This window comes from Aedes albopictus, chromosome 1 (genome assembly GCF_035046485.1).
Source record: "Aedes albopictus strain Foshan chromosome 1, AalbF5, whole genome shotgun sequence".
NCBI classification, from domain to species: Eukaryota; Metazoa; Arthropoda; class Insecta; order Diptera; family Culicidae; genus Aedes; species Aedes albopictus.
The window spans coordinates 200,661,579-200,679,863 of record NC_085136.1 but is presented as its reverse complement, the minus strand read 5'-3'; the positions used below and the strand labels follow the sequence as shown (position 1 = coordinate 200,679,863).

The window sequence follows — 18,285 nt, the reverse complement described above, 5'->3', positions numbered from 1 at the left end:
ACGTCCTCCTCTTCGATTTTCACTCCGGTGGTCTTCATTTCTCGGAGTACATTTTCAAACTGCAGCAGGTATGCCTTCACGTTTTTGCCTTCTTTGGCCGCAACTCCCGGAACTGCTTCTTCAGGAACAGCTTCTCGGCTATTCCGACGCACTCGAATGCGTTCTTCAAGGCGACCATGCAATCGTTCAGTTTATGACAGCAGCTGTGTTCTCCGGGACATCTCTCGCGTTGTCCTCGTCCTCGATGGCATTAGCCAGACAGTCAAGCATTCTCTTTTTTTTGAAATTGGTTCGTCAAACAGCCACAAGTTTTCTTCACATAAGTAATAATTCCGCGACACCTACTTTTTGAAACGAACAAGGTTTTTCATCCGCGCTGGGCTGTTATTTTCCATAAAATTCCGTGGCATTTCCATTCTTCACACGTCGTAAAGGTCATTTATTGCTTCCAGATCCATTTATGCCCAGTCCCAATGATACTGCTGAGGTTTTACCTATGGCAAACCGGATATTTGATGATATTTAGATATCAAATCAAAACAAAATTATATTAAACATTCCGTCTTTTATTCGTATTTTTCTATTTCTTAAAATATAACAAAATATACCTCCTCCTTATTCATGTTACATCCGGTTAACCGATGTAATTTTTGTTAGTTCGTTCAATGGTTTCTACCTTCTCTGCTAAGATGTACTAGAAACGTATTCGTCCCAAACGTTGAATTGAAATATGTACATGAATTGTAACGATAAACGTCTTCAGAAGATTAGTTAAAAATCAAATCGTTGTAGTTGCTAAGCACGTGGTAAGCCGAAACGCGGCAGCTGGTTGTGGTTCGTACCACCGTCGTACGATCTGCACGTTCGAAATTCGCCTTGACTGTTTCGTAGTATCGACCATCGCTGGAAAGGCAAATGGGAAGATTTATTAATGTTATTGTCAATTTATAAAAATCTACTTATCTAATTTTTATTGGGCTTAAGGTTACAGTGAAATGAAATGCCGAGTTTATTGAAATAACGAAAGAAACTAAACTTTATTAAAATGCGTCTTTACACAGCGAGTTCACTTTTACTTTTGACAAAATGGCGCTCCATGCGCAATGATGCTACTGTCACTAAAGACCCTCGAGAAAGAGGATGCAGCATAAAGAGTACACCTAAAAAGAGGTGTAGCGTGGCATGCTCGTTGTATATATCAACACTCCTCCTCAACGAACATTGCCAGCCTACGATGATAATCCCATCATACGTGCTAGTTTTTGCAGCTTGATTGAACCCACCGGTTTAGTGAGCACATCAGCCACCATATCCTCCGTTGGGCAGTACTGTAACTCCATGCTTCCGTCCTCACATAACTGCTTCACGAAATGCTGCTTCACTTCGATGTGCTTGGAGCGACGGCTTTTCCGATCCGACTTGACAAATTGGATGCAGCTCTGATTGTCCTCCATCACCGTAACTGGACCTTCGACCTGCTCTCCCATGTCAGCCAATAAGCTCCGCAGCCAGATTAGCTCCTGGCTAGCTTCGCTCAACGCCACGTACTCCGATTCCATCGAAGACAATGTGACGCAACTTTGCCTCCGACTGACCCACGATACTGCTCCTCCGGCGTAGTTGAAGACAAATCCGGTCGTAGACTTCCTCGTACTCGCGTCGCCGGCCCAATCGGCGTCCGAATAGCCGACCAGTTGTCCACCTGCATCGCTGTATGACAGTGTCCACTCCTTCGTTGCCTTCAGGTAGCGAACAACACGTTTTGCCGCCACCCAATCCGCCTCGGTAGGCGAACTCACTTTCCGGCCTAGTATCGCCACACTTACTGCTACATCCGGCCTGGCACAGACGGAAATGTAGAGCAGCGCTCCAACGAGACTCCTGTATTCGTTGTCATCCGAAAGTTTCGGACTTTTATCCTCCGAACTGGCGAAACCTTCTTCCATTGGCGTCTTTGCTTTCTTCGCTTCGCGGAGACCGAATCTATCCGCAACCCGGTCGATGTAACCTCCCACTGAAACACTGTACTTTCGGTCTTTACAGTCAATCTTCAGCCCAAGAAAGTCACTAGGCTCCCCAAGATTTGTCACTTCAAAGTACCGCTTCAACTGTTCATACACCGAGTCAATTTGAGCATCGTCTTCACAGCCAATCATAATGTCGTCCACGTATACCAACAGATACACACGCTTCCCACTAACCACTTTGGTGTAGAGACACGGATCGGTAGCACTCTGTTCAAATCCCATTTCCACAAGCACACTATGCAGTCGCTGATTCCAGCACCGCGCAGACTGTTTGAGACCATAAATGCTCTTCTTCAACCGACACACCATGCCCTCCCTACCCTTCACTGCGAATCCAGGCGGCTGCCTCATGAAGATTTCCTCGTCCAAATCGCCGTACAAGTATGCCGTTTTCACGTCGAAGTGCTTCAACGTCATTCTCCGCTTGCTTGCCACGGCTAACAGCACCCGCAGGGTAGTGTGGCTAGTAACCGGTGCGAATACCTCGTCGTAATCGACACCGTACTTCTGAGAGTATCCCTGAGCCACTAGACGTGTCTTATATTTGGTGATCTCGCCGGCCGCATTCCGCTTCAGCTTATACACCCAGCGACAACCAACTACCTTTCGTCCTTCAGGTGGATCGACGAGGTCCCACGTTCCGTTCTGCTGGTGAGATTTCAGCTCATCCACCATCGCCGTTTTCCACAAATCCTGCTTTTCACAGGTGACCGCTTCCTTCAACGTCTTCGGCTCAACTTCATCCGGATCCAGCGATCCCGCAGCAAACAACTCTTCGATCAATCGTCGTGGTGGAACTCCCTTCGTAGACCGACTCGAGCGACGCGCTATCTCATCCAGTGGGAACCCATGGAAGGATCCGTCCCCGTCGGAAACACTTTCGAACGAGTCGTTGTGACCTCTGGCTTCTTCAAACAGCTCTTCGTCTTCTTCAGCCGGATCCGGCTGGCGCCGCCGCTCATCTTCAGATGGCCACGTCACCGGTACTTCCAGTACTCCTCCTGTTTCCAGATCCTGTCGCTGAACAGCTTCCGCAGTAACGCATTGCTCCAGAAATTTGGCGTCCCTACTAATCGTAATCATATCCGTTCTTGGGTTCAAGAAACGATACGCCTTCCGACCGTCAGCGTAGCCAACGAACACCAACTTCTCAGCTTTGTGGTCCAGCTTGCGTCGCTTTTCATTCGGAATGTGCACGTACGCTTCCGAACCGAAGACTCGCAAATGTCCGTACGATGGTTTCTTCCCGTGCCACAGCTCGTACGGTGTCTTGGTCACGACGGACGATGGCAGACGATTCTGCAAGTAATTTGCAGTGCAAATCGCCTCGCCCCAGTACCGCTTCTGCAACTTCGACTCCGCTAGCATACACCGAAGCATCTCGACAAGATAACGATTCTTCCGTTCCGCGACGCCGTTCTGCTGCGGTGAGTATGGCGCCGTCACTTCGTGCACAATACCGCGCTCCGCGAAATACTTCCGTAACGTGTTACTCATATATTCGCCACCGCCGTCCGAACGAATCTTCTTTGGAAAATGTCCGAACTGATTCTTCACCAGACTACAAAATTCCCGAATCCGCTCTTCAGCGTCCGATTTCCGCCGCAACAGATACACGACACTGTACCGCGAATAATCGTCCACGAGCACTATATAGAACCGGTTACCACTGGGTGTTTCTTCTTCCATCGGACCACCCAAGTCTGTGTGCACTAAATCTCCCACCGCGCTAGATTTACTGTCCGATACTTTTGGGAACGATTCACGAACCATTTTCCCCTCACAACACGGACCGCACACCGATTGCACTTCGCAAGGATCGATTTTCAATCCATGTCCAAGATTGTCCCGCACTATTTTGTCCACTGCCTGCACATCACGATGTCCGAGACGCCGATGCCACAGATGCTTACACAAGGCGGAATGCTTCGGATTCACAAGAAATGCCTTTTCCGGAGCCTGCTTCAAGTGGTACAACCCTCCTTTTCGTTGACCAACTAGCACTGATTCTTCTCCTTTCAGGATATAGCACTCCTTTTTTTCGAACAGAACCCGAAATCCCAAATCTGTGATTCTACTCACCGACAGCAGGTTGCCAGCAAGGGACGGCACGTGCAAAACGTTGTCGAGCCGCACTTTCGTTTTCGCACCATCCCCGTTGAACGAGACGAGCTTACCCGTACCGCTGCCAGACGATTTGATGGATTTTCCATCCGCCAGACAAACCGTCGTCGCTTTTGATTCATCCACACTCTCCAACAACGACACATCACTGGTCATGTGCGCCGTTGCCCCCGAATCCAGGTACCAGAAACTCGATCCGTCGGTTCTTCCCGCTGCCAGACACACTTCGAAATTGGATTCCGATTTGACGGCCACGTTTGCCTTCGCGCGATCGGACTTCTCCTTCTCACGCATGTCCTGGGCAAACTTTTTGCAATCACGCCGAATATGACCCGTCTTCTTGCAGTAATGGCACAAACGTTCGTTTTTCACTTTCGGTTTGTCTGCACTTTTCCACTTGGTGGAACTCACTAACGCTTTATTGTCCCCGCGACACTCACTTTCGACGCGACGTCGACCCTCATCAAGCAGCTTACCTTTAACAAAGTCCACTGTAAGATCTGCATCCGGGCGACTTTCAAGTGCAACAATTAATCCATCGTACGACCGCGGCAGACTCGACAACATTAACGCGACGAACCAGTTGTCTTTCACTTCTTCGCCGAGTGCAGTCAGGCGAAGCCGCAATGGCGTCATCTGCTTCAGATGCTCGGCCATGCTGCCATCCTCTGCCATACGCATGGTAATCAGCTGACGCACCACGTGAATGATGCTTGAGAGAGATGAGCGCTCGTGGTAGTCCTTCAGCGCATCCCACATCTCTTTCGCCGTCTCCTTCGTCATGACATGAATCAGCTGCGTGTCCTCCAATGCCAGACCAATTAACGCCTGCGCCTTCTCGTCGTCCGAGATCCAGGCCGCATCCGCGGTTGTCGGTTTCGGATCGGTGACCACTTTCAGCAGCTTCTCCTTCGTCAGGAGCAAACGCATTTTAAACTTCCACACCGCGTAATTCCCGTCGTTTAACTTTTCGACCGTCGCTTTTGTGTCCGCCATCTTGTTTTTCACAAGCACTCCCGACGACACTCGACACGAAACAAAACGATTTTACCGGTGTTTCCGCGCTACAAATGTCCACAAAACTCACGCACTTCCAGCGCTAACTGGGCCAATAACCTATTGGGCTTAAGGTTACAGTGAAATGAAATGCCGAGTTTATTGAAATAACGAAAGAAACTAAACTTTATTAAAATGCGTCTTTACACAGCGAGTTCACTTTTACTTTTGACAAAATGGCGCTCCATGCGCAATGATGCTACTGTCACTAAAGACCCTCGAGAAAGAGGATGCAGCATAAAGAGTACACCTAAAAAGAGGTGTAGCGTGGCATGCTCGTTGTATATATCAACAATTTTTTGATTCGAAAACCATTAGCCGTTAGTGGGAATGTTAGTAAGATACAGAAACTGAATCTGAGCCAGTCGTATTTAAATACTATGACTCAAATTAGAAACTTACTCAGAATTTTCGATAAACTTAAGTTTTTGTTTGCAATATACACTATCCGTCATAAGTATAGACTCATAAAAAGTATTGCAACAATATTGCATCACATTGACTCACCTCGATATCCCCAAAACCTGAGGACTTACAAAGATGTTGTCAGTTATTCAGAAGCCCAAAAGCAACAACTTTTCTGAAGGCGACATTTTTGTAGGTGTTCTGGTTTTATATATATCGAGTTGAGTCAGGGTGATCCAATATTGTTACATTACTCTTTGTGAGTCTATACTTATGGCGGGTAGTGTAGCATGCTTCAAAAGTGTTGTAATCATCTGTGAACGTGTCTCAAATGTATTGATGTATTAAAAGAGAAACAGTGTATACTATCGAATCTAGAAATAAACGGCAGTCTGAAACTGACCCACAACGTGTAAACATACGTCTATTCATTTATCCCCTTACTCCGATTCTCATCCGACGGACATTAGCTCATCATAACAGTGGCGAACGAGGATAAAGTCGATTTCTTGTGGCAAATTTACGCGTGCATTTTGAACAGTATATTTTTATTATGGACCAAGTTTATTGTGTTTTATGTGTTATGGTGCTTAGTGCTTAATTTTAATTAATTTTGTCCATTTTTAGCAATGGATTTTTATATGTTTAGTGGTGTACTTTTTTTTGCAGAAATTCTTTTTTGTAAGACTTTTTCGTATTTTATCGTATTTGTTGATAATATCATTTGTTGCTGCTCACGAATTTATAGATTTCTGTTTTATTGTCACCATTTGTTGCTAAGCATTTTTGTGGTAAACATTTTTTTTTGTGGCGGTGCAGACGACCACTACTGTTTTTACGATGGCCGAGTTTACAACAATACCGGATGAAAAACAATAATGGAAGAATGAGAATGCTGAGGCACGGCAAGACGAACGAGAATAAAACCATCTGTTGGTCCATCAAAATGAAAAGGCTACCAAAAAACTTGTTTGTCATAAGTGTTAAAAGCGTGCATTTAATCAGTTAGTGTAATTGAGTGTAAACTTTGTGTCGTGTTTGGTCTCATTTGGCTAAAATTTGTGGTATATGATCATTACGCCGTGGTCTTATTTTTTCACAATTCGCCCCCAAAACGACGATTCGACCGCTTGGGAGTGTTGTCGTCGTGATGGTGCTTCCCGAAAGCAATGTCAAACTCGTTCGGGGTTTCAAAACATTGGAAAGAAATTCTTTATTTTTACAGTCAGATTGAGATTTACGAGTAAATGAGTGTGATCCGAAGGTATAACTGTTTATTCTGAGCATAACAGTATTTTTTACGGCAGTGAAAACTAATTAGAAGTACGATATTTCTGGGTCTGAAAATCGTTCAGGCAAAGTGGATAGCAAATCTAACCTAGAATATCATACAATTCTAACCTCAACTCCTCACTTGCACAAGCCGGATCTCATTTTTCACGGAAATGGTGGAACAAAATGCAAAACTAATGTACGTGCGACCGAGGGAATTGAAAGTTCTACCATTCCCACTTAAAAAAATTGTCGGATGTGGGTTGTAAGTAGGAAAAATCAAATAATTTTCCCAACAGATTATGTTGATAGGTATGTAAAAAAAGGTAAACATCATCAGTTCGGTAGTTGCACTACCGAAACAAAGATGGGTAACAGTATGTTTTGTTTTGCCCTTGAAAGCCAATAGCCTGTTTTTTTGCTTTTGATGGAGTGTACACGAAAAAAAAAAAAAAGATTACAACTTTACGACATTCTGTCGGTTTAGTTGAATCTAGTTTTTGACACAGCATGCGCTTAAGCATGTTTTATTTCTTCCATGGAGGAGAATATTTTATGTCATTTTTATTTCTACGTTACTCTATAGTTCAAAAGCTTTTTAGTTGCGTGAAGTGATTTTCAATATTTTTTTTTGGTATGAATATTTTGTTTTGGTTCATTAGAGCTGTTTAGTGTTTTTTTTGTCAAAACCTTTTTGTGTGAATACGTACTGTTTATTTACCAACTACGTATAGTAAACTGTGATTTGTTTTGACATTTTTATTTTATTTGCAACAAATTCACGGTAACGTTTTTGTGACGCTCTCCAACAAAGCATAAATAAAGCAAGACGCACTATTTTACAGAAAACTCCATTTTACCAATTTTTGTCGGTGTCATGAGCAAATGATTTGTTCAGACTAACTATTTTGCGAGTTTCTGTTTTTGTCTGCATTTTATTTTGAACGCACCATTGCAATGGATTTTTTTTTTCGGGGTGGAAAGAGGATCACCACCGATATGAACAATAGGACTTCCGAACATGAGCCGCCATGGATTAAATGAGAAGATGCTGAGATGGGTGAGAAGGCTACGAGATTATGGTGTGAACAGAGGCTGCCAGCAGATTATCGTATGCATTAGTCGGAGTTATGACTTACAACACAAGTGATAATTAGCAATAATGTTATTTCATAAAAAACTAATTAGGGACGTTCTTGATTTTTCTTACATGAGTATGAAAATTATTCGTTTTTATAAACATTTAGAGTGAGCAGCTTAAGTCTTAAAAAAAGATGTCTTCGATCAGAAGTGTTCTGAAATTGTATACTATGTGTTAGTTTTACAATACTATTGTAAAATCTCATAATGGGTGAAGGAGTTGTTGTAATCATCTGTGAACGTGTCTCAAATGTATTGATGTATTAAAAGAGAAACAGTGTATACTATCGAATCTAGAAATAAACGGCAGTCTGAAACTGACCCACAACGTGTAAACATGCGTCTATTCATTTATCCCCTTTTACTCCGATTCTCATCCGACGGACATTTAGCTCATCATAACATAAAGAAATTCAAAGAAGGACTTACCTCAGAACCAAGCATCTTAGTTTCAGACACTTAACTCGGAGCATATCAATGGCCTTCTGGCTCTTGTCCGAGAAACGTAAGTTTTCCGGATCCCATCTCAGTTCCAGTCGCTCCAGCGCTGGGCAGGATGATCCAATAGTATCCATAAGCTGATCGACGTGTATGTTACCGATCAATCGCTCGGTTGTTCCCATTACAATAATTTTCACGTTGACCAAAATAGGTAGAATTGTCATCCACAGCTGATCAGTAATGTGTGTCATTCCCGACAGGACACATGCTTGCAACTGCGCTCCATAGCGAGTAATGAATCTTCCTAAGGCCTCATCGGAGATGTTGTCTGACGAATCAATGTCCAAAGCAACTAGGGACTTTGGGCTTCCGCTTTCAGCCCATGCTTTGAGGACGGAATCATTGAATCCATTAATTTGTCCAGCACTCAAGAAGCGCAGAGTGGGAATGCGAGTCAGCAGGTCAACTAGGCATTCTGTAGACAGATCGGTTCCTGATATATCCAACTCTTGGACAGAGCACTTATCCCATTCAGCTTGCATAACATACTCCGACTTCAGGTCAGTGCCATTCATCAGCAAACATTTGAGCTGCTTAGAACGAGCCAGCAGGGGCTTCAGAGTTGAGCCAGTAACCTTACTGCAATAATTAACCGCCAAACATTCCAGCTGGATACAGTTGGAGCTGAAGGCATCAATGTGCGAATCGTCGATGAAATTGATACCGTACAGATTGATCACTCGTAAATTTGGTGTTGCTGATTTGAGCTTGTGAACGTTGATGACTTCGTAGATTTCTTCCTCTTCTTCTTCACCTTTCTCGTAGGTGCCGATCAAATGCAAAACTTCAAGACCGTTGATAAAGTTGTAGATTTTGCGCATGAAACCCTCCATGAAGATCACCTCCGACAGACAGATGCACATGTAACGAAGTTTAGCGGGGAACGCTTGCATCTCGCTGAAGTCGTGCAGCTGCATTGCTGTAAATTAGAAATGAGAGAGGATATTTATCAATCAATCAATAACTAAGACTTTAATTTAAAAAATAATCTGCAAAACTTGGCGATTAAATTTCTTCCCAAGTTTAATACGTTGTGTTAATTTGTGATGTGAAAAATATTGACTCTTAGGGAGTGCCTTAGCTTGTCGTTTCTTCAACATATTATCAAATGCTTATGATGTATGCCGAGTATTAAATATTATGAACTCTATTACCAATAAGTTTCAGAAGAACCATTATAGTCTCTTTGTTCGTTTCAGTGTGATTATTTACTGCGGGTCGCGGATGGGTCCAGGAAAATGGCGGCGATATGGACGACGTGTAAATACCCCGTCCAGCAGTTGGTGTCTACTACCTATGAGGACGTCTCTTAAATAAAGACAAATTAATCAATCAATCAACCTATGAGGACTTCGAGGTCGCCAAAGTAAACGGGGTCTTCTTCTGTAGCTTTTATGTACCTCCGAGGTGGCCGATCGAGCCGTTCACGCAGATACTGGACTATATGACGATCGTTGCTAACAGGGCAAAGGCTGGTGGTAATAGCGGATGTCTTTAATGCCTGGGCCATGGAATGGGGAAGCTGTTTCACGAACCAGCAGAGTTTTCCTCCCTTATTGGCACAGACCTACTGGTCCATATCGAACCAGCAGAGTTAGATCATGCTAGAGACACTGGTTATACTAGATTTCGAGCTGGCTCACGTCGGTACCAAGAATACCTTTACAACACCGCAGTTGCACACTTACCTTTAGTAACAGTATAGCAAAAGCCACAGCAAAACGAAAATCGAAAAAACAACCAAAATTACGATTTTTGCACGAAGCACTTTTCTCCCAGCTATTTCGCACAAAAAAAGGTTCACTGTTTACTTTACAGAATCAAAATGGTGATCGTAATACATCCAGATTGTTGATTCTACAAACATGTTCGATAGGCACAAAAATAAATGTTTGTTGACAATACAATCTGGCGCAGATATTAACCAATCCAAGTTCCTGTGTGGTAGTGGTTTGTGTTCAGATTTTCCGTGTTAATCTATCTGTAAGAACCAGGGATGGCAAAAATACTTTTTTCTCTTTTCCGTTCATCGATACTGGCAGTAAAATAAAAACAAAACAACGGCAGCACCAATACCATCAGACGCCGCGCCAACGGCAGTCAAGCAGACGCTTGATGGTTTTCGCCTCCTCACGAAAATATTTATGAGCAGTCATGCTGAGGCGGGTGATTGCGAAAAATGTCAAATATATTCAACTGCTAATAACTCCCTTGTTTTAGTGAATAATTTTAATCTGTTTGCACAAATAGCTAACGCACACTCCTAGCTTTGTGATGCATGTAAAGAAATTTGTCTGGAAGCGGTTTGAAACGCAGAAAAATGCGAAAACGGGAAAGACAGAAATTTGTGTCGTCGTTGTGCTCGAGTACTGGCGCTCTCGCGCTTGGAAACCGTTTCGAGGAAGAAGGCTGCAGGAAAAAAAATGTTATGACATTTATTTTTCGAACAGTTTGAGTTTGGCTGGGCCTATGATGCTCGTGTGGAAAAATGTCAAATGTACAGCCGGTAACCGTTTTTTGCAGTACATTTCTCATCCCTGGTAAGAACTTTGTAAACATCTTTTGTTCTCACGTATAGTCCATTTTACGAGCCGATTTTATGAATGAATTTTGACAAGAAGTAGCGTCCAATAATCCGTGAAAATCAATATCATCATCAACATTGTTGTCACTTCGTAAAATGGATCATATGGATAGTAGAGTGGGTCATCGTTTATATGGAAAAGTGAAAAATTCAATGGTATCCCATCAGATCAAAGCTTTTTTGATCCCATTTCAGGACCCAAATAAGTGTGCAAAATTTGGGCAGGATCGGTTATGTCTACGTTTTGCGCATCGCGTTTGAAGTTTGTATGGGGTTTTACATGGGAAAACACACTTTTTTGCATTTCTCTCATAACAAGCAAGATTTTTTCTAAAACCGTGTAACCGTTAAAGTGAAAACATTGCCTAGGGTGTCCTGAAAAACTTTGTCGAAGACCGCGAAGTGATCTGATGCTTATGAAAAAAGTTATAGCGTTGGCATTGCTTGGCGGAACATCATGATTTTGTTGCTATTGTTATTCCTTTACATGTTAAAACATAAACACATGCATGCGGTTCGTTGGTTATAACTATTTTCACAAGCATCGGATCGCTTTGCGGTCTTCAACAAAGTTCTTCAGAACATCCTAGGCTATCATTTTACAGTATCGGTTGAAAAGTTTCAGACAAACTTTTTCAACTTATGGCTAAAATGCAAAAATGTATGTTTTCCCATACAAAATCCAATACAAATTTCAAATGCAATGCGCAAAATGTAGACGCAACCGATCGTGCTCAAATTTTGTACAGATACTCAGGACCCGAAACGGAACCAAAAAAGCTTTGATCTGATAAAACGATTCCGATGACCCACACTAATGGATAGGCTTGCATTAGGTTTCGTGAGACAATTTTTGGACAACTCAATGATTTCAATTCAAAAAAAATGTTGTTTTGATTACATAGAAGAATAGAAACAAATGAAGAGATAAATTGATTCAATGCATACAAGAATGGTAAAAGCAAATAGACGCGTTTTTAGGTTTAACCTATCGATATTTTTCTGCGTGTAGGCGAGTGCACCCTAGAAATTGGACCACCGCACCGGCTTACTGGTGGACCGACGCGATTGCGGACCAGCACCGCGCCTGCCTACGGGCTAGGCGGCGGATGCAGCGAGCACGATCTAAGGAAGAGTGAAACGAACGACGGCTGATGTTCGCCGCTGCAAAAGCCACGCTGAAGACCGAGATCAGGGCAAGCAAAAAGACCTGTTTTGAGGGTCTCTGTCAGAGTGCCAATACGAATCCGTGTGGTGATGCCTACAGAATCGTGATGGCCAAGCAATCTCCAGAGATGTTGGAGAAGTTCACAAAGGTTTTTTTTTTCGCGTCATGATCCTAGTTTCGAGTTTCGGAACTTGCCCTTAAAATTAGCTATTGCCGATGCTCCCGAGATGTTCAGGTCTGCTATGCAGAAATGCCTGAAGGAGGGAGTTTTCCCAGAAGTATGGAAGAGGCATAGCCTTGTCATATTGCCAAAGGCGCGGAAACCACCGGTAGACCCGTCGGCATATAGACCAACATGCTTGATCGACACGGCGGGGAAGATACTCGAAAAGATCATTCTCAATAGAATGTTGAGGCACACCGAGGGTGCAAATGGTCTCTCGAGTAGCCAGTACGGCTTCCGGAAGGGGAGGTCGACCGTAGATGCTATCCTGTCGGTTACAAAAACCGACGGGAATACACTCGAGCATAAGAGAAGGGGGATTCATTACTGTGGCCATTTTTATTAACGTCACTTTAAACTATAAAGTTCATTCGCTACTGTGGAATCCCGGGTGACTGTACAAGATTCTCGGAAGTTACTTCCAGAATCGAATACTAGTTTATGACACAGAGCTGGGTCGGAAGTGCTTTCACATAACCTCAGGAGTCCCGCAAGGTTGCATCCTGGGTCCGGCGTTATGGAATGTCATGTACGACGAGGTGTTGAGATTAGAGTTCCCGGTGGGAGTGGAGATCCCAACAAACAATTTAGCTGTATAGAAGTTGAACAAACAACTCTTAAGCAAACTTCAGATCAAGAAACTATTATTCAGTTATCTCTGTTACTTGGGATTGTCGGCTTTGCTGACGACATTACGCTCGAAGTCTACGGTGAGTCGATCGAAGAAGTGGAGTTGACTACCACCCACTCGATTAAGGTTGTGGAGGCGTGGATGAGGTCCAAGAAACTGGAGTTAGCTTACCACAAATTGAGGTTATGGTTGTGAATAACCGGAAGTCGGACCAGCAAGCTGTGGTCAGTTTAGGTGATTGCACTATCACGTCGAAGCACTCAGTCAAACACTTGGGTGTGATTGATCGACGATAAGCTTACCTTCGGTAGTCACGTTGATTACGCCTGTGAAAGAGCCTCCACAGCTATAGTAGCACTGTCCCGGATGATGTCAAATAGCTCTGCGGTGTACGCAAGTATACGCAAGCTTCTGGCTAGTGTCGCTACTAAGGTATGGCGGCCTGGCGTGGGGCATTGCGCTAAGTAGCGAAAACTACCGTGGTAAGCTGGAAAGTATTTACAGGTTGATGTGCCTGAGGTTTACAAGCACGTACCGTACCGTGTCGCACGACGCGCTCTGCTTCATCACTGGTATGGTGCCTTTCGGCATTCTTACCAGGGAGGACATGGAGTGCTTCGAAATGCGCGGTACAAGAGGCATACGCAGGACTGCCAGGATGGCATCCATGGTTAAATGGCAGCGTGAGTGGCACAGTTCCACCGAAGGAAGGTGCACCCATAGGATGATTCCGAGGGTAGATAGTTGGATTACAGTGACCGGCACAAACAAAAGTCTACCATATAGTGATTTCAGTTTCTAATGAAAACTACATGCAAAAATGATAAAATATACCTTTCAATGAATGCATTCATTGAAAGGTAGGGGAGACTGGGTAGACTTTATAACTTTTTCTTAATTTGCCTGTAAATTTAAGAAAAAATACAATACTAGTTCCGTTTTTCGTACAGAATGGCAGGTAAACATCTGTTGCAAGTTTATACACAACAGAAGGCCTTTAAAATATTGTCTAAGTTTTCAAAACTGTGTTTTTATGGAGGCATGTCTTATGATGTATTTTTCAAAAATGGGTCACAATTGATCCTCTTTTGAGCACATAGTTAATTTAAAGGGAAAATAACTTCAGAAGCTTCCTATTCATTTTCTTTTCAAGTTCTCTTGTATTTTTGATGAATATGGTGCATTTGAAATTATAAGATTACCTTAAATTGTTAAGGATATGCCCTATTTTGAAAATGGGGAGAATCGATTCCCCTTTTAATGGTTTGTAATAGAATAATAATTATCTGACACGTTTTATCATTGAATATACTAGAATTCCAAGTGAACAGAGGCATCCATATAGAATTTTATTTTTCACATGTATAATGTGTGTGTTGTCCTCGAGGGAACAAGTCTCCTCATGTCACTGTTGTATACTTTAAGCAACATTAATTAAAAAAATATATAACAGCCTTATTTGGATAAATACGTTTAATTATATTTTATTTATACTATGTGCTGTAAAATTTTGACACGATTTGGTTCAATTTTCACAAAGTTATTGAGGTTTTTCGGAATCGCCAAAAAGATTTCTGAAGGACTGAAAATAAACCATTAGCCATTGTAGCCAAAACATTGTTGTCTGTCCAGATGTTGTTTTGGAAAAAATATGCTAAAAGAAAACTTCTTTGATTCCGAGAAAATATGGGGGGAACAATTAGTCTCCCCAGGGATCAAGTCTCCTCAGTCTCCCCTATATGTTATCATTTTTGCATGTAGTTTTCATTAGAAACTGTAACCACTATATGATGGACCTTTTTTGTTCCGGTCGCTGTAATAGACGCCATGGAAAAGTAGCATTCCACCAGACACAGGTCCTTTCAGGCCATGCTTCCAACAGTATCTACACCGTTTCGGACATGCGGGTTCTCCAGAATGTCCTCTTTGTGCTGGTTTAGAGCAAACGGCAAGCCGGAACACTTTTTGTTCGTGTGCCGCGGAACACTTCCAATGCGTGACCACATGCTTGCCACATGCGGGGAGGACACAACTCCGCACCATCTAGGGATGAGTTTGGTTGGAATGCCGTTGCAACGGCTATCACCCACATCGTCTTGGAGCTACAGAGGAGGTGGCGCGTGGACTTGGAGAAACTCGGGAAACTGGCCTAGTGCCAGCATGCTGCCTTGGTGGACCCCTTAAAGCGAATCATCGATGTTCGTTGCTGCAGGCTACGCAGCAATCATTGAGGGTGGGATGTGCACTAGCCCCTCTCTGAAGCAATGCCTTCTTGGTGGTTCCGGAGAGACGAAGGGCTTGGCGACCATGGGCCTTATGACCTTGTGTCTTATGGCCTTCGCAGCCGCATCGCCTGCACTGCTTGTTCTTATTACGGCCTTTACAGTCCCATGACTTGTGTCCTGCTTCCAGACACCTGAAGTAAACCTTTTGTGGCTCGTGCAAGGTCAGTTGGCATACGGACCAGCCCACCTTAAGCTTCCGTAGTTTAACGGAACTTTTTGTGCTTGTCACCGGTAGCTGTACCAAGGCTACACCTGTATCCCTGCCGGGCCCTTCTGTAGACGATCGGCTGCGGTGGCCACCTGCACCAAGCTCCCGGACTACTTTGGCTGTTACTTGGTCTAGAAACCGATTTGAATATAAACGTACTATTGAACAGCTTTGCACAGAAGATGTTGGTTGCAGAAACATTGCCCGGTGAAACCGACAGCCCTCGAGTTTTTGAGCCACTTGGCGTCTATGCACTATAACACGATATTCGTGCTTGATCAGTAGATTATGGAATACACGATATCATTCGATACAGCAGACATACTGTATCAGTCGATACAGTCGCAGTGTATAACAGTGCAATTACATCCCCTTACCCCAATACCAAAACCGTATTGTTTGATTCAATTTCAAAAGAGATCTGTTGTTTTTTTTTAATAAAATCAAGCATATTTTTAGCAGATTGAACCCTTCTACTTCCAACCCATTCAGTTTATTGCAAATGTGCAAACAAATAATGTAGTTATTATTCATTAAACGAACTGATTTAGTGACTTACCAGTGGAGAAATCCAGCAGCATGTGCGTCAAATTGGGACACTTGCTGGCCAACTCGTGGAGTACAGTGTGGGTGATGAGCTCGATCGGCAATTCAATGTATCGCAGAGAAGCACTGAAGCGTACCGATATCATCTGCAACAGTTGTTCCAAGGAGCCCACGTGCAGTCCTGATACCTCAGGTCGCAGGGAAACGTTCTTCCACAGCTTGGTATCGTAAGCGATCGTACGCCAACGACGGCAGACCATCGCCATGCGACATATCTCCAGGTGGCTTAGGTACGAGAAGATATGCAAGATTACCTTATCCGGGAGTTTCTCGATCGACTGAAATTATTTATTCGGAAAGATTAGCGCCCGGTCCAGATATTTCGAAGGGGATGCACATTATATAATGCGAGATATGAATTAAGCCCATAAAAAGCAATATAATTTTCACAGAACTGTCACACACAGACCGTATTGGCGAAGGGGCTCTTGCCGTCCTCGGTGAAATACAGCTGGGACGCTTCTAGAGCGACCTGATTCCATACGTCACTGGAAATATCCATCGCGGTGCACAACAGAAAGCGTTATAGATACCAAAAAATCAAAACAAAAATCACTAATTTGTCCCTAAAGGATTAGTATTTGGAGGATCGTGGAAATTCCACTAGGAAAAATCTACCGTCCGCGTATGAGTGTGAAAATTTTCGAACAATGTCTCCCCCGGCTCTCGTGTGGCCTAAGAGCGGGAGAGCTTATATTAATATCTGGGAATGTGAACTTGGCGAACCAAACATTTTCAGGTGGCAAAAGCCAAACGCATCTTTCTCGTATACAATGTTGGTGTGCGTAATGTAATGTAGACAGTGGGGAGAGTTGAGTCTAATTTTAAATCTCTCACGCGTGCGGCTTTTCGGTGGCACGTGAGCGCGCACGCGCTTTTCCGCAGTCGTTGGTTATTTGTGTACACTAGATAGGCGTACATCAGGACCAGAAAACACGGAAACAACAAAACTGAAGATGATCCCAAGGCGTGTAATTCTATGTTGACAATGATAGGGTAATTCATGTATTTTGGACAAGCTGAGGACAACGTTGGAAAAATCGTCCCCTAGCTTCCTTAGATAGCAATTGCTTATTTTGCAAAGTTACTAATACGCTTGTAATACGATTGTACTTTGCGTTCCGGATGACAAAAACCTTAACGAAAGCATTTTAAGCTGAGAAAATCACAATTTCCAATCGCCTGTGAGAATTGCATTTTGGACACCGAATATATGTTTTGGACATCCTCAGGTATATATAATTTGGACAGGGCAATTATCTCAATGTTTAGCCATGAATACTGCTAGATCATGGAAGTACCATAAATTAATAAATATTTTTTTGCAAATAATCAAATTTCTATGCTTAACAGGCATCTATTTTGATAACTATTACAGTTTTTGTTAAAATTGAGAAAATATCGCCAGACCCACAGAAAACGCCTCCAAGTATGCAATTGCACAGCATCCCCATGTAGTTCGTCAGATGACCAAAATATATTTACAGTAGAAAACTTGTAATGTATTTTGGACATCATCTATTTTAAGTGACCTAGATGAATGTTAAGAGCTTGGATGCCTAATGCTTCTCTATTGAACATTTTTCATTGCACTAAGGCTTTTCAATTTCTTACAATTATTAATTCAGCGATTTTAAGGTGAATATTGTATGTTACTGTGGAGTGTATGTCGTCTTGCATACCAGTGCATTTGAAGGGTTTTAGTGAAATAATTTACATTTTTGATAATTTTAAAGTAAATTCTTAATTGTATTCTCAATGTAGGTCATCAGAATAGGGTCTGTTTGATCCAATAATCGATATTGAGAAGTATCTACTTTTATTAGCTCCCCGGAACAAGACATACATCGCCGTGCATGTCCAAATTACATACATGTCCAAATTATATTTTTTACCCTAGTGATCCGTTTGTGTTGCACTTATTGGAAATTTTACCGTATCGAAGTAGCTGTTCAGGAAGATCTGAAATGGAAGCGTAGGCAAAAGCATAGTTCATTGGTTAGATTAATTTGTGCTTGATGCAACAACTTACACAGGAGATGCAACGTAGAAACA

The 18,285-nt window shown here is 43.0% G+C and overlaps 1 protein-coding gene across 6 annotated transcripts in view; it reads right to left on the bottom strand.

Annotated features, from left to right (window-relative positions):
• Positions 1-545: 545 nt before the first annotated feature.
• The window catches only part of LOC115263728 (F-box/LRR-repeat protein 7), a 45,079-nt gene continuing 27,339 nt past the window's right edge, over positions 546-18,285 (bottom strand). For 3 of the 6 annotated variants that reach the window (XM_029867000.2, XM_029866997.2, XM_029866999.2), the window contains exons 2-4: positions 16,184-16,508; positions 8,454-9,444; positions 546-903 (exon numbers count right to left, since the gene is read on the bottom strand). In XM_029867000.2, coding sequence (XP_029722860.1) covers positions 768-903; positions 8,454-9,444; positions 16,184-16,508 — 1,452 coding nt within the window. In that variant the 3' untranslated portion in view covers positions 546-767. Of the gene's footprint in view, positions 904-8,453; positions 9,445-16,183; positions 16,509-16,639; positions 17,198-18,165; positions 18,193-18,285 lie in introns of those variants that run through there. The other 3 variants (XM_029866996.2, XM_029867001.2, XM_029866998.2) reach the window with 2 other exon arrangements.